Source organism: Rousettus aegyptiacus, unplaced genomic scaffold, assembly GCF_014176215.1.
Source record: "Rousettus aegyptiacus isolate mRouAeg1 unplaced genomic scaffold, mRouAeg1.p scaffold_m13_p_12, whole genome shotgun sequence".
In the NCBI taxonomy this organism is placed as follows: domain Eukaryota; kingdom Metazoa; phylum Chordata; class Mammalia; order Chiroptera; family Pteropodidae; genus Rousettus; species Rousettus aegyptiacus.
This window is the reverse complement of record NW_023416287.1, coordinates 56,278,880-56,303,596: the sequence shown is the minus strand read 5'-3', so window position 1 is coordinate 56,303,596 and position 24,717 is coordinate 56,278,880. Positions and strand designations below refer to the sequence as shown.

The 24,717-nt window shown below is 38.6% G+C and overlaps 1 protein-coding gene across 1 annotated transcript in view; it reads right to left on the bottom strand.

Moving 5' to 3' along the window:
• MIB1 (mindbomb E3 ubiquitin protein ligase 1) overlaps nt 1-23,094 on the bottom strand; it is a 117,756-nt gene extending 94,662 nt beyond the window's left edge. The window contains exons 1-2 of the mRNA XM_016162983.2: nt 22,839-23,094; nt 344-515 (exon numbers count right to left, since the gene is read on the bottom strand). Of these exons, the coding sequence (XP_016018469.1) occupies nt 344-515; nt 22,839-23,067 (401 nt within the window). The 5' untranslated portion in view covers nt 23,068-23,094. The remainder of the gene's footprint in view (nt 1-343; nt 516-22,838) is intronic.
• Nucleotides 23,095-24,717: the final 1,623 nt, after the last annotated feature.

The window sequence follows — 24,717 nt, the reverse complement described above, 5'->3', positions numbered from 1 at the left end:
TTCAATTAATGGACCCTAGTGGTAGCAATTAATAGACTAGAAGGCATAGCAAAAAGAAAATAATCAGCCTCTCTTGGGCTACCCTAGCAGTTTCAAACATGAAGTAGTATCAAGTCTCTATATGAGACAAAAAATAGCCTATATTATCTTGGGAAAATACAGCTCCATTCTCACAGAGCTCTTTCCTCACTCAATGACAGGCCTGCTCCACAAGCTACCCTGTTACTTGCTACCTCCTGATTAAACCAGCTGTCAGAAACTCTCCTAATCCTATTTTTAAGGCTGAATAGTATAAAAAATACTAACAAGGAATTGCAACTGAAGAAAAAATTATTTCCCATACCGCTCACTTCCTGGTGTAGTAATTCTATAGAAGCGATGCCTTAAATGATGTTTATCTCCATGATAACAAACTGTACACAAATCATAATTTGTACACTCTGCACACTTCCATCGAATGCCAATGATTGGTTGCTGACGGCAGGTATCACACATGGTTCCATCATGCTTGATGCCTATTAAAACAAGGATACATGCTTACATTAATCACAGGCATTATTTACTTGAATATTGTTCCCTAAGGGGAAAAACAAGAACACAGCATTTGACAAAGTGTTTCAATAGAGAAATAGTATTTCAAATATACCATATACAGTTTCAAGATAACAGATTGCAAAAATTTTAATCAGCACAAATTACAGACTAAATACTTTCTTTCCCTTCTTTTTTTCATTAGTAAGAACATTTCTCAGTAGCACTTTCCTTGTTCTCATCCACAAACTGAAACTTAGGTTCAATCTAGAGAAAGACAGAAGTCTTTACCAACCAAGTAGATGTTTCATACTTCAATCATTCAGGAATCTTTTAAGGAATTTGAACATAGTCTCCATGTAAACAGTTACTCCAAAAGACAATTTTATCCTCATGATATCATAGACACAAATTACTGATTAACTTAAGCATTTATCTCTAGGTAAACAACAAACTTCAGAAAATGAATAGCAAGCAAGTTTCCCAGTTTAAAGGGTAACAATATATTATAGTTGAGTTTTTTTCTTAAGGAATAAGTTTTAAAAATAAAAATAAAAAACCTCTAGAAAAAGAAAATAAGCACTTGGTAATACAACCGCCACTAAAAATGTTAACATGGATGGATGAGGTAGACATAAAAGGTAGAACTAAGGTAGAACTATAAGGCAATGAAAAATAACTGACATTTCAAAGTAACAGGACTAGAAATAATGTTCCTTTACTATTCTGTTATACTAAGATCAATTAAAACTAAGAGTTTCTTTAAACAAGGTGGCCTGGGAGCATCAGTGTTACTATTTATGAATATATGCTTTATAGTCAAGTTCAATTTTGAACTATAAGCAAGGACTGTGATGTCCATACAACAATGACACAAAACACTCCTGGATTCAAGTTCTAGTTCTATCAATAACTATCTTTCTGCCTTTGAAAAAGTCATTTTAAATGAAGTATTTACATATTAAAAAAATAGTATTTCTTTCAGAATAATGGGGGGGGCAGAGAGGATTGCTCATGTTGAAGTTGGGTAACAGGTAACATGGAGGTTCATTATATTTGTCTATATTTTATATAAGTTTAGAAATTTTCCATAATTAAAGAAAAGAGAGGAGTCATTTTAGTTCTCAAAATCTCAGTACCCTTTGGAGAAGGGAATATGTTTTTCAAAGGTAAGGAATGTTCTAAGAATCAAGTAAAGATGTGCTGTATATGTAAGAACTAGAGTACAAAAGTACTAAGCCCTATAAGAACTAATACACTATTGCTGCTTCTTGGTTTAAAAAAAAAAAAAAAAAAACCTACAAAATTCATTTCCTACATCTAAATTTTAATGCCCTGTGAGGTAACCATATTCTAAATAAAGAGCCAAACATAAGGATAAATCTGTGTCTGAGCTGAGATGGTTAAGAATAAAAAAGGGGGAAAGGCATGAACACTAAAAAGAAGTTGGAATGCCTAATGAACTTTAAAAGAGCATGACACACAAACCAAATGTTTTGTGTGCAATCCTTCTGCAGTCTCCTTCCACACAAATGCTTGATTGTAGGATCAGAGAAGATGGTGGGCATCAGTACCTACTGATTCATTCAGTAATTATTTCTTTACTGTTACTGTAGCGAGGCCCCCTTGCTGCTTTCAGATATCACTCTTGCTGTAGTATGGAGAAAAGAAAGGAAGAAAGTAAAAGTAGCTAGTAAGTCATAAGAAATTAATACAGCAGTCCGGGTGAGATAATGGTAGTTTAAGTCAGAGTGATAACAGTACAAGTGGAAAGAAATAGAGTCAAGAGAGATTTAGGACTTGGTGGCTATGCGCTAGAAAACAAAAGATGTAGAGGGTAACAAAAGAAAAAAGTATAAATGAGATTATTCAAGAGAAAACAAATAGATAAGTTAGAAATCTTTAAGAACAGACAGTTCTCTTTAAGACAGAAAGGGAGCCATGAACAAAAAAACTAAATAAGTGTATGTTAATTCAAAAATGCAGGCTCAGGCCTCCATTGATAGAAACTCATCAAAGAAACTAAATTTAAAAAAGAATCAGAAAAGTTTCATAGAAATGGTAGATGAATCGACCTTTCAAAGGAAGAAAGAAATCTCAGAAGAGCCCAGAGCATGTTCAATAAACCAGAAGTTCTGTTTGAGAGGAATATGACAGTCAGAGACTTAGAGATAAATTTTAGAGTCGTGCTGGAAAATAACAAGATAAAATGATTTCTAATTTGTATATTTAAATAAACAAATAAATTCACATAGTAAAAACAAGGATATGTAATTTAAGACTAGTTCTATAGCTTAATAGCTAGGAAATGTTCAAATGTTCAAAATGTTCAGCTTAAACTACTCTGGGATCAATATTCTCATCTATAATTTGAGAAGATAATTCTCTTCATATGTAGTGGACTGAATGTATTCCCCCCAAAATTCATATGCTGAAGTCTTTGGGAGGCAATTAGGTTTAAATGAGGTAGTAAGGGTGGCCCTCCATGATGGGATTAATGTCCTTATAAGAAGAGGAAGAGAGACCAGGTCTCTATCTGCCATGTGAGGACATAGCAAGAAGGCAAGCCATGAAGAGAGCCATCACCAAATCAAGAAATAGATTTGGCCAGCACCTTAATCTTGAGCTTCCCAGCCTCCAGAACTGTGAAAAATAAATTCATGCTGTTTAAACCATCCACTGTGTAGTAGTTTGTTATAGTGGTTCAAGCAGACTAACATAATAAGGAAAGGGACACTGGTATAATAGTGATATAATAGAGATAAAAGTGATATAATAGAGGTGAATATACTTTGAAACATTTTAAAGCAAAATATAAAGTATATTGCACTTAATTTAGAAAGAATTATACTGCATTTATATTTCATCTTAATATAGATTTATTAAATGTACCAGTCATCTATTTAAGTAATTTGCTGACCAAAATCATCATATATCCCACAAAAATTCAGCAATACTTATATAGACAGACATCAAAGAACTTAACTTCCCAATTCCCAGAGTCTGCATATAGAGAATATTCAATTATTAATGTGTGGATTACTCCCATTTGAGCAAATTACTCACCTTCTCCATGGTCATTCTCTCACCATTTCATCTCAGGTTTTTCCCCAAAGCTTATGGCTTCCTACCTATCTTCTCAGTTCCTTTAATTGTTTTCACACCAGAACAGGAGCAGTGGACTCAACTACCATGCAAGAGAGTCCCACATACCAGCAGATCATCAACCACTTCTCATCAGCTGATAATGATGTATTCTATCCCATGATAATTAAGTCTGACTGTATCAATCATGAAAATTATCATCAAAGGCCATACACTCTAGTCTAAACGGAATGCAAACTACAATTAAAAACCGCAGATTTATAGCTACACAACTCAAAGCTACCAGCATTCACTAGTATTACATGTTCAGTCTTTTAGAACATAAATCAAAAGGCTGAATGCAATTTGAAAGTTCTATTCTTCCTTATTATGTGTATCAACGAATACTCAGAAAATGTTATAGCTTTTTTTAATCACATAAGGATTTTTAAAAAGTACCAAATAATCCATAAACTGGCTTATCATGCCTTGGGTTATCAAGAATTTGTGATATTTTGCTTTAAATCAACATGTAATCAATTCCTTATAATATTAATTTCAAAAAAAAACCCCTGTAATTATTCCTGTAATTATCTCTCAACACAAACAGCAAAAGTTTACAAAGAAATTATTCTAGCTCACACAGAGTTATTTTCTAAGGTAAATTCTAAAACATATGAAAAAATCAAGATTTTTGAAGGATTGTCATACTGTCTGATGCAAAGCTATTAAACTGAATTTTAAATTTTCATAAAACTGCAATTAATGAGAAATGGCAAGAATCACAATATGAGGTTTTAAAAATTCAGACTTTAATACTGAAATACAGGTATATTATTCCTGCTTTATACATGCATTTTACACCAGTTACATTCCTGGAAAACTGAGTGTATATTTAAAATGGAGAAAAGGTGTGGCAGATTATGCTTTCCAAAGAGCAACACACCAATATGTCCATCCTTATGTCCATCCTTATGTCCATCCTCACAGTGGTCTTCTGACAATGTGACAATGACACATGACTATCAAGAGACAAGTTATTTTCTTCTTCCCACTAGAGCTGGGTAAACATTTGCAACTGCCCTAATCAACAGAAGGTGGTAGAAGTGACACTATAAGACTTCTGAAGCTAGGTCATAAAAGACAATGCAAGATACCATTTATCTGTCCCTGTCTGTCTCTCCCCCTACCTCAGGATTCATGGCCTACATGCCTTCAGAATTCTTTCACAGTGAGTCTGGCTATGATAAAGCTGCCATAGGAGAGACCACATGGAGAGGCCACATAAAGGTGTAAGAGATGCCCTAGGAAACCTGGCTCTGCCAGTCCCTCCACAGTTTGACTCTTCCAGCTCAGGCCATAGACACTGTGGAGTAGAGACAAGCCAGTCATTCTCCACTAAACCAAATGCAAATCCTTGACTCATGGAAGCCATGAGAATATAAATTGTTTCGCGCCACTATGTTTTGGGGTAATTTGTTATGTAACCATTATAACTGCAGTAAAGCAAGTTAAAAATAAGTTACAATCTTTTTTAAATTATAGGTCCCTAAGTATAACATACCAAAAATAAAGATAAAGTATTGAATATTTTTAAAAACTGTAAAAATGCTAGGAAAAAAGTTGAACAGCATATTTTACAATTTTAAATAAAGTCTTTCTAAGCATGACACAAAATCTAGAAATCACGTGTGCCCACGTGAGCACACATATACACAGTGTATAAATAGAGAAAATCTGAAAGCACACTCCAAACTGCTGAAAGTAATTGTGGATGCACAGATGGGGGAGGGGAAGACACATTCATGTTTTGTTCTATATACTTTCGAATTGTTTAGTTTTATTATAAGCATATTATCAATTTCATAATTTAAAAAACAAAACAAAACGAGACTAATTTTATCCTCTCAAATAAGGCACACATCAAAAATAACGTCATATGATGCATGTGAAGATGGTATTGAGAGCCAGTCAGATACGGCCGAGAGAGAAATATAAAATTGATACAATTTCTACAGAAGGTACTTGCAAAATGTTTCAAATGCCTTAAAAACCTTGACCTAGCCTTCAAATTTTTTAAAAGGTATATCTAAAGAGAGTCAATTATAGTAAATAATAACAAAAATTTAACGTCAAAAATATGAGGCTACTTACGTGTAAACTATGCTAATTCACACGGAAATTCTATGCAGTTACTAAACCATGTTGTAGAACTGTTACTGACATAGTAAACTACATTATTTTATAAAGCTTGTAAATAATTACAGTATACCATTTTGGTAAAATAAATTATATGATACATACAATCAATGTACACAGAAAAACTAGAAAGACAGCCCCCCAAATGTGCTGATGGGATGATTACCCTTTGTAGTTTTCCAAGTTTTCTATACTGAGGGTGTATTAATTTTAGGAAGCAGCTGGGTGAACAGGGGCATTTAATATGCAGCATATGCATCAGAAACGCTAATATATATGTCACTTATAATTAAAATAAAAGCTAAAACAAAAACACGGGGAACTCTTAGCAAATATTTACAGAAACCAAATTTCAAATAGTTACTTTAGCAACAGGGTATGTAACTGCTACTTTGAAGCTTTTATTTCTTTTAACCACTGCACTGCACTTTTCCATGCTTATGAAAAGAAAATATCTACCTTGTCTACATCTAATCCTCATTACCACATACCTAACCTGTCTTACTACAGGAAAGCACCATTACCAAAAACATAATTAACATCAAATATCAGTAACAGTAAATGTTCCCATATGCTTATGTTTCTGACAAGGTCTAAAATAGGTTTCCTTGGTCATCACAAAAAGTAAAATGCACTAACGAATTGGTATCAACTATACATTTAGAGGTTTAGCCTAAAATATCTGTGTAGCTCTTCAAAGGAGAGTTAAGTTAATGAAAAGCACAGGAAAAATGTATTCCAACCTCCTGACCAAAATGAGAAAGTCCAGTTTTCAGCGATGAACACATTTTTCTCTATGCACATTCTTCAAAGTACAATAACATTCATGAGCTCATAATCTATGTACAGGCTTTCTTTAAAAAGGAATCATTTAAACCCACAATGATAACTGGTTAAGAAAAAAAAAGGCCCCTCTACAATTCATAGTTTTAAAGACTACTTCAGGAAAACCATTAATGCACACAAAAGCACATCCAAATCCTTTCTTGGTTCCCACAGTTGAAAGGCCAACAAAGCTACTGAACAGCTGTGAAACAGACTAAAGCTGAGAATTGGAACAAAGCAACTCACTCTACTACCAAAATGAGCACTACAGAATTTTTAATGAAAATGCAATTAACTGGATTTAAAACAAAAGCTGGTATTTAAAGAAAACATAAAACAGAAGAAAGGGCATTACATAAAAAAGGCCAAAATTTTACTGATCTCTCACACTGGTAGGTTTTTTGTTTCCCCTTACTACCTTCACCCAATTTATTCTCATCTAACACCATTTCTTCCCAGTATAAAGCTCCTTAGCTCTGGCAAGAGTTATTTCTTAAAATTTTCATTTCATAAAACTTTAATTCCCTAACTAAACCTATTAGTGCTTTTTTCCTTCTTATAGAATACCACATTACCCTCAAGAGTTAATGTTCTTTCCCTTTGCTAAGCTTTATGAAGACATCTGCCACCGTTAAATGAACCACCTGATGATAGCTTTTGACTCATTCTACTAATACTCAAATGACCATCTGCTCTACGTTTTAATGGCATCTCGCCTAAATTCAATAACTTAGAAAATTTACATAACTTAAGTCTCTTTGTTGGAAAATTTTTTGAGAACAGTAAAACATGCTAGTCAAGATCAATAAGAAGAAGTTAAAACAGCCAATGAAAACAGCTTAAATTCACAAAGCACTGATTTATGTAAGTAAAATGTTGAATTTCTAGATAGAAAAGATGACTGAAAGGGAGAGAACTAAAGTTCTCACTACAGGCAGTTCACTATACACTTCAACATGGAACAAGAATATCTAAACTATCACTTTATACAATAGCAAAAATAAAAGTAAACAATATAATTGCTCATTAACAAGAGAATGGAAAAATATGTAACAATAGGGTATCTAAAATGAATGGCCACACAATTCTACATGGATGGATCCTACAACTATAATGAATTTTTTAATTATACGAGGATATAAAATGTTGCAAATAAAGAAACCCATGAGAATAACTAATTTCCAGATGGTGGTTACCACATGAGAGGAAAGAAAAGAATGAAATTGGGAAGACGTACATAATATTTCAAATATATTAGTAATGCTTTGTTTCTAGATGGTTCACAGGTATGTATTAATTATTTATCTGCTTGGATATTTAAATGTTATGTAAAAAAAAATTTTTTACTTTTTAAAATAAAAATAAACATCCCTAGTAGACTAGTATAATGCCTAATCCTCTAAATTTTTGCCCTAATTAAAAGATTTCACCTAACATTAAAAATAATTTATAAGTCATTAACGAGTATTTAAATGTAATTATTGAGGCATAACTGGTTGTTGATGTCATTCAACCAACCAAAAAGTCTTATTTCTGATTTATCGATTCATTCAACTTTACCTCCAAATCAACGTGACAAAATATTTACAGAGATTAAAGGAGGGTTAACCAATTAGCATATGCATCTTATTTTCCATGAAATCCTTAATGAGGGTGAGGCCTTGGTGCCCTGCCACCTAGCTGGTATATTCCACATTCCTTACTTTTGAGAAATACTAATGAAAATAGAATTATTATTAGTACTAGCTACTACTTATTAGTATCAAGCTTGGTGTTTCACTTATATTTTATTTAACCTTTCCAAAAATACTGAAAGATATTATCCCCATTTATAGATGAAGAAATTGAGGCTCCTGAAGTCACACGACATTACTAAGTAACAGGCTCAAATTCAAACCCAGGTAGGTCTGCAAAGCCTTGTGCTCTTCTCTCTGCTGGATTTTTTTCCTACTTAGCTCTGATCTTATCTAAAAAATAATTACATATCTAGGGCATCATATTCCCCATGCAACCTACTGGATTTCAAATATATGGTATTAAATCCTAATCTAATATTCAAATAAATCTTGAAGAGAGACATTTTAAACATTGAAAAGATTATCTATTTTTCAGTTAATTTCAATAATGTAGTAGAATGAAACACCATTTACTTCCAACCAACTCTTGTTAATGTGTTCTAAGAAAATGACTTTGAAGGTGTCTCACCCAAAATCTACAACTCCATATCTATTTTCTATTAGACAAGTTATTCTCTCATCTATTTTTGTAGCTTCTGCTACTCTATTACAAGATTGCACAATAAAATTAAAATCATTCCCAACATAGTCCAAATGAAACAAGCTAATTAGGTATACAATTAGCAATTTTAGTAATATATTTGTTATTTTTAGCACTTGTTACATAGCAGTAGAAAATGAGGTCAAACAAAATTAAGAATTTTATCTACTTAAAATTTTTTCCCCTGCTAACTGGTAAAACTTGTTATTTCATTTTAGAAGCAAAACACTTGTCTGTGTACCTTAACCTAATCCAACTTCATTTTATAGGTGAAGAATTAAGGCTCAAAGTGAGGAAGAAAAAAAAAAAAAGACTAACAAATCTAGATTTGCATCTCCACCATCAATTTATTACTTGTAAAATCTTGGCAACTAAGTTCATTTCTCATAACCTGTTTTTCCATCAGTAAAATGAAAGGTTCATCAATTAAAATATTTAGAAGGCTTAAATGAGATAAAGTATGTTAAATGCTTAGCATACTGCCTGACATATAGCTGGAGCTCAGTAAGTGTCAGTCCATTCCCCTAGTTAACAGGTCTACTTAATAAAATCTAGAATGAATATCTTGACCACTATTCCATGAAGAGACTAGAGGAAAGAGGTAAGCAAGGCACCATAACCTATTATAATCCCGAAACTCCCAAAATTCAAATAATGTTTTTTTTAATATTAAAGAGTTTCTGCCCCATTTCTTGGTTTTTAGGAACAAAATTATCAAGAAGATAAATTCACCTGTGGAGAAAACTAAATACTCATTCCAACCAAAGCAAGTATCTACAAAAGTAAATGTGCTTTAAAAAAAAAAAAAGTATTCTAAAACAAAAAATGAATGTCTATCTGCTGTGTCCCATTATCTTCTCCACTAATTTAAACCCCACCCTATCTAGTATTCTACCAGTTCATTTATAAGCCGATTGTTTAAGAACTCAGAACCCACTTTCCCTCAGAAACAAAATTTTAGAGACAACTTAGGTACCATCTATTTCACAAAAACCTATCTACTCTACATAGAGCTAATCTAGGAACATACAAAGATAAAAATTGTTGCTGTTTCTAGTTCCATCTGAGGAGATGGTTCAATCCTTGTAATACAGACATGGTGGTAAAAGAGACAAGCTAAATGATGTGGGGACATATGTAAGTGAGTGAAGAAATAGGTTTATGAGGAGGAATGCTCAAAAAAGCCATTTTCCTAATGGTACTTAAAATGCATAAGCTCCTGCTTGGTGACTTAAAGTAATGGTTTCCAAAGTAAGGCACATGACCCAAGAGATACAGAACGTGATCTCTTGAAATGCAAGAGAAAATACAAATCCACAATCTTTCATCTGTAATTCCAAAACCTAAAAACTCTGAAGTTTTTTTGTAAATTAACAGCAAACTTACTTAGTGGTAAACCCTGATCTGAACAAACAAGATGTTATATACATTTACGTAAGTAGTCTTTATTTAGCTCCTTAGTATAATTATTCATATGTTCACTGCAGAAATATTAATGTATTTGATTGCAAGGTGCTACTGTGGACCTTGAAGAGGGTGTTAAGCAATATATGGCAAACATACCACATTATGGTTCTAAAATCTAAAAGTTTGTAAACTTGATCCCAAGCATTCTGAATAAAGGGTTGTGGACTTCCATTAAAACTTTTAGTTTTTCAGATCTAATTTTTTCCTTAAAAATCTAAGAATAAAATTATGTTTTATTAATTGTAAATCAGTTGACACTAGCACCCTCAGTGGGTCCCTATAAAAAATCGCCTGTCACACATGGAACACAAGTTGAACTGAGGGTGAGTGGGAGTTTGAGAGCATGAGGGCCTAACACTGTTGCTCACCTCTGACACATTAAGACATGCTGCAGCTTTCTGGTGCCTAGTTAAGTGGCTCTGTAAAGTAAATCCTAATAATACAAAACAACGTGTTGTTGATTATCTTGAGAGAATACCTAAGAGTCAAAATTAAGAATAAGTTCCATTCTTTTTAACCAAAATTGCACTCCTTTTATGTGATGCAAATAGCTTAGTGGTAATACACTTTAGAAGATTTTTTTTTTTTAATTATACCCATTTCATCTGTACCTTCCAGGTAAAGATGATGTCTGACAATAAATGAGAAAATAAAGGCTGTCCGAAAAAAACTAGAAATAGCAATGAAAAAATGATGCCTAGAGATATCTCTATCATTATATGGTCTTTAATGCTGAAATGATCTGATTCACCAATAAACTCTCATTTCTGCATCCTTAAAATATTTTACTTCATTTGAAATTCAGTGGATTTTGAATTCATTTATTCAAAATATAAAAATGAAACACCTTCATTTGTAAGAAATTATTAGCATCAAAAGAAAGAAAATTACCAGCTAAATTTCAATAAAATTTTTTACTTAACTGGTAAATGGGATAGAAAAATAAGATCGAGGTTTGGTAAGTACATTTACTTGTCAGGGTCCAGTAAGGAGACAGAAACCACACCAATCTACCACCTCTAGAAATGGGGCCAGGGTGGGTAGTAAAAAATAAAATCATTAAAATGTAAGAGGCAGTCTGGGATCCAGACCTTTAAGGAGTGGTTTTGACTGACTGACTAGTGCTAGAGTCACTGAGTCAGAGGCACATCAAGGCTGTTTCTGGAAATAAGCAAACTGGAATCAAATATTGATACTGAAATCCTGCTGGCTGAAATGTTACCAACAAGAAGGGCAAGCAAAATGGGAAACAGCAAGTCCCTTCTCTCCCTGCAGCCTTCCACCCTCCTTCTAGTGTCCCTATTGGTGGAGCCAACAGGGATACAGCTGGCAAAGGACAAATATTGTGTGCAAAATCCTAGTCTCATAGTGCATAGCTAGAGGAAAATTTATATTTAATCTAATCCATTTATTTCATAAATAAAGGAAAAGGCCAGCTAAATGGCTCCTAGCTTCTAACTTTCTAAATTTTCTCCCACACCCAGTAATATAATTATCTATGTCACCCCTCACCACACACACACACATAAATATTAATTTGCTAATTTTTTCTTATAAAACAAAAGAAGCTTTATAAACAAGGTGTGACTTCAGCAATTTGAAAATTGGGTAAGATCTGATAGTTTAGGAGATATGACAACCGTCATATCTTCTGCCAAGGGCACAGCTTGGCTTCAAGAGCACAGAATGACTAGGACTTTGACCCACTCTGGAACAAAGAAAACATAAAAGATTAAGAACCCCAGTAAAATCAAAATGCAATACCATGACAGCAAAGGCTGACCAGATGGAGAATCTGACAGCCTCATGTGCAGCTCAATTACTTGCTTTGACACAAAAAACTCTTTCAAAGGACTTATATGTTTTCTTACACGAGGCTAAATGTAATTACATATAATAAACTACCTGTTAGATATCAAATACACACACAAAGAAAAACTATTAATGTCCACAACAGTGTTACACTAAATAGGTCAAATAACCATACCACAGACTAACAAATTATTTAAATTTTCTGACCAATTTTCTCTCAGGAACAGTACAAATGGTGATCATTTCTGAACTACTAAACTATAAGTGGAAGAGAGAATGATAGGGCAAAGCAATGAACTGACTGTTCATCCCTACATCTCTTAATCTCTTTGATTAAGAAATCCTCAGTTTCCTTTTTCAGCCTAATGACAATCTAACCTCAGATCAAATGAGTCAAAAACTTTTTGAAAAGAGCATTTTATTCAGAAAATATTCATTCAGAGCTATGGCTTTGCTAGGAAACAGAGATACAGGGAATGAACACACACACATTTTCCTTACCCACAAACTAATAATCTAGTGCAAAAAAACAATTACAACACAGCATACCTCTGGCAATAGACAGAAGTACAGAGTGCACTGGAATCACACTGCCTAGCAATTAAAGGTGGAGGGAAGACCCTGGTTGGTGGCTACGTAGAAACACATCCAAAAAGAAATAACTAATCCAACCAGAGGGATAAAGCAGGAAAATATAAAGCCAGAAGACATATTACGATAGCAACAAATACATATATTAAAAAGCTATTTCGTGTTCTTTCATTTCAGTTGTACACACACTTTTCCTGCTCAATAATGTTAGTCAAGTTCTAAAAACCCAAAGACATCTACTACAGACAATCAAGGTTTGGAATCAGCTGAGGGGAAAAGGAGACAACAGAGAGCCTGGGCATCTAAAGTAGACAAGCAGTCACTCAGCATCCTGCTATTCAAGCTGCCCATGAGCCAGCAACATCTGTATCACCTGGGAGCTTGTTAGTACTCTGATTGAATCTCATACCTACTGAATCAGAATCTGCACTTTTAAAGGTCCTCAAGTAATCAGTGTGCTTACAAAAGTTTGAGAAGTAGCGATAGAAAGGTTACTAGTTGATTTCTTGAGGTCCTCAGTGCAACTGTGGCGACTGAAAAAAATGACTCTTACTGGAAAATTACTGCTTGGCTATGTCCATGGGAACATAGGCTGTCACCCATAGGAACATAACATTCTAACAATAAGCTTTCTGCTTCTGTACCACCGCTTGCACACCCAACCTGTGGGTCGACAGGTAGTGAATAGAAGAAAAGTAGACCTTTGTGTTTAGACAGAATGAAGAATGGGATGTGGGGCTTAAAAACCCTGGACCTCTACATTTCCGGGCTGCTTAATTTGGGGTCTGCGTACCCCTGGCAGACCCAGCTGGCTGAATAAAGAGTGTGTTCCCTATAACTCAGTGAGTTCTGGTGGTCCGTGTGTCTTTCAGGGGCTGGTAGCTCCAACATCTGGAGGCCCCAGAGAGATCTCAGGGAGTGGCCCTGAGATCTAAGACCGGATCGGCCTCCGAAGTGGTTGCTGTCTCTGTTACAGATTCAAAGGGGTAGCCAACCTGAGACGTTCCAGGGCCCTTGAATGCTGTGACGGGGTTAATGCAATCATCAAAGATGCAACTTTCCGGACACACTCTTTGTTCCTGGTCCCGAGGGGAATTTGGAATCTCCGAGGCCTCGGTAGATAAAAGGTACCTTCCTAGTTCTGTTGACCGGTCATTAGGGGTCTGTGGAGAGACTGGATGCAGTCATATCTCCCAGACCATGGCCAGGCTGCAGGACGCCACCTCTTGTGCCCTGTTGTCAGGTTCTGTTTATTGTCTCTGGTCCTGTCTAGGTTGTAGATGGCAGACTTCTCTGGGTCCACCTGCATCTCAGTAACTGTTCTCGTCTGAGTGTCTGTTTTGTGTTTTGTGTTTTCTGCACAAGCGATTGAGGGAAGCCTGAGTTCACAGAAGACACCCTTGGGGTGTCTCTGGCGACATTTTAAAGAAGGGTTTGTAGAGGGAGCTAACTATGACATAAAGTTTTCTCCAGGCAGACTAAGTACATTGTGTGAAGTTGAGTGGCTGTCATTTGATGTAAACTGGAATCCGGATGGGCTCTTTTGACAAAGGTTCGGTAAGGAATGTTTAGAAGGTTGTCACGGGAGACCCGGGACATCCTGATCAGTTTCCCTACATTGATCAACGGTCAAACCTTGTTCAGAACACCCTCCTTGGCTCCGCCGGTGTGCCCTTTCTCTGGGAGAGCAGGTTTTAGTTGTAGGCACCCTGAAACATGCAGCAACTAAATCTCCTAGACAGCCCAGTTCCTCAGTCCTCCAAACTCCACAGGAGGACAGTGACCTTCTCCCACCCTATAATTCAGGACAACAGAAGCCAAATAGCACCGCCTCACCTCCCCGGATGGCCAGCAGGTAACCCTTATGGGCCTCCTGCTTCCACTCTGGGCAGGGTACCAGCTGATACCACCACCCCGGCCATCCTCCCCTTGCGAGAAGCACCACTCCAGGGGCATCACACAGACAGGCCCTTTATGGTTTACATGCCTTTCTCAACTAGTGCCCTGTACAACTGGAAGGCACAGAATATACCTTTCTCTGAGAAAAGCCAGGCATTAATGGGACTCTTAGAAAGCGTCTTTCAGACTCACTGCCCCACCTGGGACGATTGCCAACAGCTTTTAAATACCCCCTTGACCCCTCAGAAGAACATGGATGCATTCGGACTGAAACACAAAAGATACCTGTGGGAAGGAGGAGAGTTAAGGAAGCAGGGGAACAGATTGAGGAGGAATTTCCCTCCACTCGCCCAGACTGGGGACACAATTCTCAGGCAGGGAGAACGGCGGCATTAGATTGGTACCACTAGATTCAAATTGGGGAAATTAGGATGGCTGCTCGCCAGCCAACTAACCTTTCTAAGGTAACTGAAGTTATACAGGGAGAGACCTCAGGAATCCCCTGGAGCGTTTCTTGAACAAGGCATACCGGGTATACACCCCCATTGATCCCGAGGCCCCTGAGAACCAACAGGCAATTAATATAGACTTTGCTACTCAGGCAGTCCCTGATAGCCAGTGTAAATTGCAAAAATTAGAAGGTTTTGCAGGGATGAACCTGTCCCAATTTGTTGAGATAGCCCAGAAGGTAGTTGTTCAACAACAGGGAGGCACCAGATAACCACACACATATGGCTCAAATCCAAAGCTACTGTCATCAACCCAGCCAATCTGTTGCCAGATTCAGACCCCAAGACCCCCATTCATGACTGCATAGATTTCACTGACGCTGTGTATTCCTCGCGGCTAGACCTTAAAGACTCCTCTCCGCCTGAGGCCGATGAAGTTCTGTTCACGGACGGGAGCAACTTCACATAGGAAGGAAAGAGGTATGCTGGGGCAGGGGTCATAACTCTAACTGGCACCATCTGGTCACAAGCTCTTCCCCATAGGACTTCTGCTCAAAAGGCAGAACTCATCACCCTCACTGAGGCACTAAGATGGAGAAAAGATAAGGCAGTCACAACATACACTGACAGCCAATATGCCTTTGCCACTGCACATGTACACAGAACCATCTACAAAGAAAGAGGGCTTCTGACTTCAGCTGGGAAGGACATTAAGAACAATTAGGAGATCTCAGCCTTACTTGAAGCCATACAGATACCTAAGGCTCTTGCTATTGTTCATTGTAAAGGGCATCAAAAAGGGAATAGTCCTGAGCTAAGGAAAACTGAAGCACCAATACAGAGGCAAGAGCAGTGGCCACAAGGCCAGTGGGGCCCCCACCACATCTACTGACTGTTGTCCGTTACTCAGAACTGCCTCTGTCTCCGACCTATACAGCAGAAAAGAGCATATATTTTCAAGATAAGGGAGCCACTAGGAACCAATAGGGGTGGTGAACGACCCCAGATGAAAACAATTGGGCTCTCACAGGCCCTTAGAAGGACTCTCCTCCACCAACTATACCAGACCACACACCTAGTGCGAACTAAGATGCTCTAGAAGGAAGAACTGCAGAGGAGATTGCCTCACGATGCCGGGCTTCTGCCCAAGTTAATTCAAAGAAGGGGAAGAAAGAAGAACCTAGACATAGAGAAAGAGGAACTTATCCAGGGGACCACTGGGAAGTCGATTTCAATTAGGTAACCCCAAATGTGGGAGGCTACAAATATTTACTTGTTTTTACAGACACCTTTTCAGGATGAGTAGAGGCCTTCCCTCCCAGGAAAGAGACTGCCTTAGTAGTTACTAAGAAACTACTACAAGAAATCCTCCCTTGATTTGGTCTCCCCAGAACTTTAGGGTTGGATGATGGGCCAGCCTTCATAGCAAAGGTATCACAGCAATTGGCTAGCTACCTAAATTTGCAATAGAATCTCCACTGCACCTACCGGCCCCAAAGTTCAGCCAAGTAGAGCAAATGAATCAGACCCTAAATGAGACATTAGCCAAGTTAGGATTAGAAACTGGTAGGACCTGGGTAGAACTTCTCCCCTTTGTTCTTCTCCGAGCCAAGTGTACTTTGTATATTAATGGATTCACCTGAGTCTTTACAGGCCCTTCAAAAAGTGCAGAAGGAGATTTGGTCCCGGGTTCGTGCTGTCCACTCAGCCCCAGCGGGCAGACTTCCCTATCAGTTTCAGCCTGGGGACTCTGTGTGGATCCAGAAGTTCACTTCCAAAGGACTAGAACCCAAATGGAAAGCACACTTCACTGGCTACCTGACGACGTCTACTGCAGTTAAAGTAGATGGCATCCCATCATGGATTCATCACTCCCATGTGAAGGCAGCACAAGAATGGACAGCTCAGGAAGACGGGCCCTTAAGACTAAGACTCAAGCATACATAAGTATAACTCTGTTTCTTCCTTTCTTCCTCTTTAGCCCAGGCATTCGACCAGTCACAACCAGAACCAGAAGGAACATTAATAACTCTGCTAACGACAATACACAAGGTCTTAAATAAGGCCACCCCAGACATAGGACAAGATTGCTGGTTGTGTCTAAACCCAAAACCCCCTTATTATGTCAGGGTAGGAACTCCCCTAAATTTAACTGAGCTCAGTAGGCCAGAACTTCAAGTCAATTCACTAGCAGAAGTAGTCCTTCAGAATAGAAGAGGTTTAAATTTATTATTTTTAGAACAAGATGGATTATGTATAGCTCTAAGTGAAACCTGTTGCTTCTATGCCAATAATTCTGGAATAATTAGAGAAAGTTTACTACTGGTACAGAGAAATTTGCCAGGGAAAAACAGAGACTAGAATCAAATAACTGGTTTCATAGGATGTTCAATTGGTCATGGCTAACAACCCTTTTTCCTGCTATACCTGGACCTTAAATCCTCCTCCTCCTCTTGTTAACTTTTGGCCCATGTTTTCTCAATTTATTGTTTGCATATATAAGGAAAAGAATTAATTCTATTAGACTTTTAGTATTACAGAATAGAGGCTATGAGTGAATTCTGCATAAAGAATCAAAGATTTGATTGTCTGCTAAGGCCAGTGGGGAATGTGGCGACTGAAAAAAAATGATTCTTACTGGAAAATTACTGCTTGGCTATGTCCATGGGAACATAGGCTGTCACCCATAGGAACATAACATTCTAACAATAAGCTTTCTGCTTCTGTACCACCGCTTGCACACCCAACCTGTGGGTTGACAGGTAGTGAATAGAAAAATAGACCTTTGTGTTTAGACAGAATGAAGAATGGGATGTGGGGCTTAAAAACCCTGGACCTCTACATTTCCGGGCTGCTTAATTTGGGGTCTGCGTACCCCTGGCAGACCCAGCTGGCTGAATAAAGAGTGTGTTCCCTGTAACTCACTGAGTTCTGGTGGTCCGTATGTCTTTCAGAGGCTGGCGGCTACAACACAATCAAGCTGCAATCTTCAGTGAGCAATAAAACCAGGTGGACTTTCATCATTTAAAATTGTTTTAACAGATGGAGATAAAAAGGGAAAGACATTTTGCATGTCTTTAAAAAAGATAGGATCTATATAGGAAAATCAAGTTTTCCTTACAGATGCCATTAGTAAGAAACACCTCACAATATTTCATCCTTAGCAAGTCTGGCATTCTCTTCCCCACTGTTTCCACAAGTCCTGTGTTTTCGTAAGGCTCTGTTTCCTAACAATATTCTTTTATCCTATAGTTCTAGAAATAAGTCAAAAGAAAAATAGGGGCCTGAGAAGGAAAAAGCTGAAGGTTATTAATCTATTTTATTTTTTATCCTGAGTAAGCACTTTCAGATCTTTAATTGAATACTAACATCTGAGGAGTTTGTTAGAAGCACCCAGGAAGCACCCTTGGCTAGAGGTGAAAGAAAAGTACAAAGAACTGCCCCACAAAACAGCCTGAACCAACAAAGCTGGAAGCTAATTTTGAATAAACCTAATCATCTATACCCCAAACTTTTTGTTATCCATATCCAGGAGGGTAGAAAGAACTTTTTTTTTGTTTTATAAAGAACTCTTATTAGGAAACCCAAATTCATTTCCTCCACTTTCTCTGGGTACTATACAGTACTATAGTCAAGTGTCCACAAAACAAGTATTAAGTAAAAACACATTTCTCCTCAAATCCTATACAATCAGAATCTAAATAATAATAGGTCAACTATATCTACTCAATTACAGACTCCCCAAAATTAACTCCTACCTAATTCAACAATAACATATACCTGCACCATCTCCTTGCTCACTACAAATCAGCCAAATATACCTAGATATAAAGTAGAAGTTATATTATTCAAAATAAATACCAAATGCTCCTCTTTTCAAGGTTGACTATGCTAAACCATAAATTCAAACTTATGTGTCACCTAAGGGAAAAAAATAAAGCTTATACGGCAAAATATTAGACCCCACATCAACTCTGACAAACTCTCCAACATGCAATTAGGAAGTTTCACAATAACCCAACCACCCCAGAATCCTTAATTCTCAGTTGCATTTCATAGAGGTTATCCATTAAAGGTTACCCATTTCTTAATTCCCAAACATACTGCGATAAATTTTCTCTTCATATAAAGTGAGTATAAATAAGGAACAAAGAATGAGTAGTCAGACAATCTCAGTTTATCCTTCTGGTAATACTGTAAGACTTTTTAAAATTAACTAGAAAATATGTCAAGCACACAAAAAGGCATAAAAATATCACACACATCTATATACCCACAACCTAGTTTAAGACATAAAACATTTCCAAAATAGTTATAGTGCCTGGGGTACTACCATCAATTGCATTCCACTTCCTTCAACATAAAAGTATCCACTCCCTGGAATTTAGCATTTATTACTACTTTTTTGGTAACTTTTTTCGTAACACATGTATATATCCCTAAACCAATGAGTTCCAATCATATCCTTTAACCAAAGGCTATCGGGGGCAATTTTACTCCCCAAGGGATACTTGGTAATGTCTGGAAATATTTTGGATTATCATGACTACAACTAGTGGGTAGAGAGAGGCCAGGGATGCTGGCCTGTAATGCACCAGACAGCTCCCTATAAAACAAAGAATTAACTAATCAGTCCAAAACAGCAATTGTGCCAAATCTGAGCAACCCTGCCCTAAACAATAAACAGTATTGTTTTGCACTTTAACACAGTAGGTGTTCTTTTCCAAATTATTTTCTTGCTTTACTTGCTTAACATTAATTTTCTCTTCTGTACAGAACTCCTGTTGATGCACCTTTAAGTTTTTTCTCATTTTTTGCTTTTATATACAACACTGCTATGAACACTCCTATACAAGCCTCTTGATGTTCAATGAGAGATTCTACCTAGGGCAGTAATTTTCAAAGTGTGGTTCTTAAACCCCTAGGGTAGTCTCCAAGACCCTTTCAGGGGCCTCATGAGGTCAAAACTATTTTTATAACAATAGTTATAAAATTGTGTTATATTTGTGTTTTTCATGTTGGCACTGCACTGATGGTGCAAAGGAATGATAGGTAAAAATGCTGGTGAATTAGCCAAGTTAACACTCTCATTAATGAGACATATGAGTAGCCTCTACCTCCTGATATGATGCACTTCTTAGTGCAAAACATCACATCTGTGGTATTCTTGTCCAAAATGCATAATCTGAATTTAATCATGACAAAACATTAGACAGTTGAGGGATAGTCTATAAAATTACTGCACAGTGTCAAGGTCATGAAAGACAAAGACTGAGGAATTGGTCCAGACTGGAAGAGACTGAATGACAACTAAATGCAATGTGTGATCCTAGATTGGATCCTGGACAAGAAAAAGGAAATTAGAGGGAACTGGTGAAATCTGAATAAGGTCTGTAGATCAGTTAACTGCACTGTATTAAAAAAAAAAAAAAGAGTATTGTATTAATGTCATTTTTCTGGTTTCAATAATTGTACTTTGTTAAAAATGTTAACATTTGAAGAAAATGGCTGAAAGGCCAAAGGGAATTCTTTTTACCAGTTCTGTAATTTTTTGTAAGCCTGAAATTATTTCAGAATGAAAAGTTCAATTTTATCATCTTAACTATTATGTAAACAAATATCAAGTACTGTATATCATAAATATTTAGTAAATCTTGAGAATGTAATAAAATGCCAGTAAACATCAATTATTAAATACTGTTTCTAAAAAAGAAAACAAAAACACTGAAAGTAGTATTATAGTCCTGGGGCAAAATCAGAGCCAAGAGATTATGATCTGTTCCAACATTTCATAAGAAGGCTAGCTACCCTGCCTCTAAACATGCTTTTAAAATCATTGCTAAAAGAATCAGATGACCAAGATGAATTGCTACACGCAACAAATTAATGTATAAAATTATCTTGTAAATTAAACTAAGATTTTAAAACAGTTACCTCTGAAAAACATCTGCTTTATATAAGATAATAAAACTATTTATATGACAGATATACTCCATACTACAAAACATAGGCAATATTAATATTCCTTAAAAAGCTGCTGTAATACAGGACTTGTTTCACCTTACCTTTACCCTGGAAACATACTTAAATTTCCCCATAAACCTAGAATTACTGATCCCAAGATCTCTCTGAATTACTGGGTTATGGTCAAACTTTAGCTTGAGCTAGCATAATATTTTAAGAGTATACAGGTACAGGCAGATGCCCCATACAGTGTTGTTAGGGGTGTGAACTGGTAAAATGTCTTAGGAGGAGCTATTAGTCAACATCTATCAAAATGTTAGGTATGTGTACCCTTTGATGCAATTCCACTTCAAAGGTACTCAACGCTTATATGCAAGGACAGGGTACAAGGATTTACTCACTGCAACACTGTAAATAAGAAGACCTGAAACAATACAAATGCCCATCAAAAAAGCAATGGTTAAATAAAATACTGCATCCAGTCTCTGGAGTACTACATAGCTATGAAAGAATAAGGTACTAAGATAAAATAGTCACCATTATGTATTATTAAGAAGCAAAAGTGCAGTAAAAAAATATAGTTTATTACCACTGGTGCTTTAAAAGGGTGGCAGATTTATAGAATGTTAACATATATGCTTGCAATGAATAGAGTATTGTGTAAGAACACACAAGAAACTGCTAACAATGGCCATCCCACTTCGTACTGTTGAATCTTTTGGTCTTTTTCAATGTTTAAAAGGCAAGTAAAAAACACAATTTTATGAATTACCTATTCAAAATCTGAGTTGGCTTGTATTCATTTCCCTTTCATTGCTAACAATAACTGTGTGCCCATTTCAGGATTTGCTAGGCTTTGTCAAACTATTTTCTACTGAATAGAGTACTAAGGATAAATCTATGTGAAAGTAAATTTGATTAAAATAAATTATATCTTTATTTTGTGAGAGCGGGCCTTCATTTTATATAAGAATTCTAGAGTCAATAATAGATTCCTGAAATTCTGTTAATCAAGAGGGCACTGACTCATTGCTGTGCTAATAAGTCTCTGACATAGCCTTAAATATGAGATGTTTAAAATATATATATCAGGTATCCCCTATGCCTATCTTCCACTTGGCAGAAGCATTGTACACAAAAAATAAATTCAACAGCTTAGACTATTTTCGCTCTATTGGTAAACAATTTAGATGAAAAATCATTCCACTGGGTCCCTAGTAACATCAGCTACTGAATTCCAAGTCTTTATATATGGGGCAAGGGGAACACAGATATCTCAACAAATCTGAGGTACAAGGGCCCCTCGGCAATTGTTACTAGTCAACTAAAAACACCACATGGCAAGACAAGCCTCCCTTCAGACAGTTACCACTTGGTGGCTAATTAATTTCAATGGCTAATTAGACCGGTCTCTCCATACCCCTTCCTTAGAGGAGGAGGGGAATTGCCTGTTGTCTTCCCAGGACTTTGCGCCTTCCAGGCTTGAAAGCATCCTGGTGATGGTACTGCCATCATTTCCCTTGGGAATTGGGAGGAAGCGGAGAGTCTTTTCCGCAAGTTTTTGTTTACCAGATCTTGAATATATAATTCCCTTTGGTTCTTGCCCTTTCCGCTCACTCTAGCTCGGTGCTGCAAGAGAGGCGTCCCACCGAGGGTTTCCCCCAAGCGCCCCGACACCCACTCCAGCCTCGCCTCTTCCCCCTTCGCGCGCAGGCCCCCGGGTCGGTTGCCGCGGCTTACCCGTGGGCGCGCTGTCCAGGATGCGCAGGTCGTAGGCCCCGGAGCAGCGGTAGTTAGCGGCGGTGCCGTTGTCCCACACCACCACCACCTCCTCGGGGCTCTCGAAGCTCCGGACCGTGCCCACATGGCCCTCGCCGCCGTCCTGCTTCCCCCACTTCCAGTCCGGGCCGCGCACCACCCGGGCGCCGACCCCTTCCACCATCACCCGGTTATTCCGGGAGTTACTCATCGGGGCCCGAGCGGTGGGCTCCGCCGCCGCCGCCGCCGCCGCCGCCGGGGGGCCCGTGAGGGAGTTGGGCCCGGGCCGGACTCTCGGCGCCGGCGGGGGCGGCAGCGAGCCCCGGGGAACGTGGGAATAACTCACGGGGGCGGTGGCGCGAACCCCTCCGAGCCCACAGCCGCTGCCCAGCCCTCGCCGCCGCCGCCGCCGCCGCGCCCCCCGCTCAGACTGGAGGCCGGACGGCAGCGGCTCCGAGGCCGCGGCGGCGGCGAGCGGGCAGAAGGGGGAGGGTCGCGGGCGGGGACTCCTCCGCTTCCTCCGGACTCCCCGGCCGGGCTACAGCGACGGCCGCCAGGTAACCACGCTCTCCCCCGGCCGGGAGCGCGGGGAGCGCGGGGGGCCGAGGGAGGCTAGCCCGGGGGGGACGGCGACGGCCGCGGGGGGAAAGCTTAACTGCCGGCCTGTTTTCTCCCCTGGCCGCTCGCTCCGGGGTGGGCGCGCGAGGGCCGGGGCCGCCTCCTCCCCCGTGGGCAGCGGTGGTACCTCCCGGCGTCCGGTGAGCGCCCCGGCCCAGGGGCCCCCTTCCCTCTGCCCCCACGCACGCCGCCGCGCTCCGCCCAGCCACAGAGTCCCCGCCGGGCGAGAGCGGCTCCACATCCGGGTACTGACGCACCCAGGGCCCGAGCAGCACCTTCTCTGAGTGACTAGGAAAGGGATCCTCAGCAACAGTAGGGTGGGAAGGGTTTCGGAGAGTCGCGCGACCCAAGAAAGAAAGGAAATAAGAATCGATCCCTAAGCGTCTCTCTGGGGCCCACTGCGAGCGCGCATGCGCTTGGCACATGAAAGGGGAGTAGATGCCCAGCTGGTCTGGGGCGACGGAGGGGCGGCTCCCTGGAGTTGCCTACCGGTGGTGCGGCACGCCCCATTGGCTGTGAGGAAAGGGGCGGGGCAAGGAACTTTTGTCGGGCCAGCCTGGAGGTGGGGCTGGAGGAAGTGAGCTAGGGATGCGATCCCGGCTGCTGAAACTGGGTAGCTATGATAAGATGACTGTAAGAGTGGTTTCTGGCTACTGTTATTTAAATGACATTATGATGTGTGGAATTTAAAATCACTGTTTCACAGCCCGACACGGAGGCATTGTAAGCATGCTGTTGCTTCTCCCGGAAAGTCAAGGGAGGAGGAAATACTCCAGAAGAATTGAATAATCAATCAAGCGGAAAGAAAGGGGGCGTAAAATGTAACGAATGAACTATGTAGTGAAATAAAATGTTCTCAATTTTTCATGTAAATAAAACAGGAAAATACTAATATGGAGCTACATAGAGGCTACATAGAACTAATTTTAGAAACTAACCCGATAAAATATTTGCTCAAAATAGGCCAAATTTCTAGTCTGTTTCAAACATTTTCATCCTGGAAATTTTTAGTGTGCTATTGCCAAAGCGTTCAACTGCAACTATTCATTTAAGAACACTGTTAAGTATTCCTGCTCTTCTAACATTGTTCTCTCTCTGGGATCTTTTCTGGTTTCCTTCTTTCCTTGTTAACTAGTTAAATTGATCACAAGAATTAATAAATTGATTTAAAATTTTAGAAAAAATATAGCCGCTGCAGAAATTATACTTGTCATTCACTTTGTAAAGTAAATTCAGTCCGGTA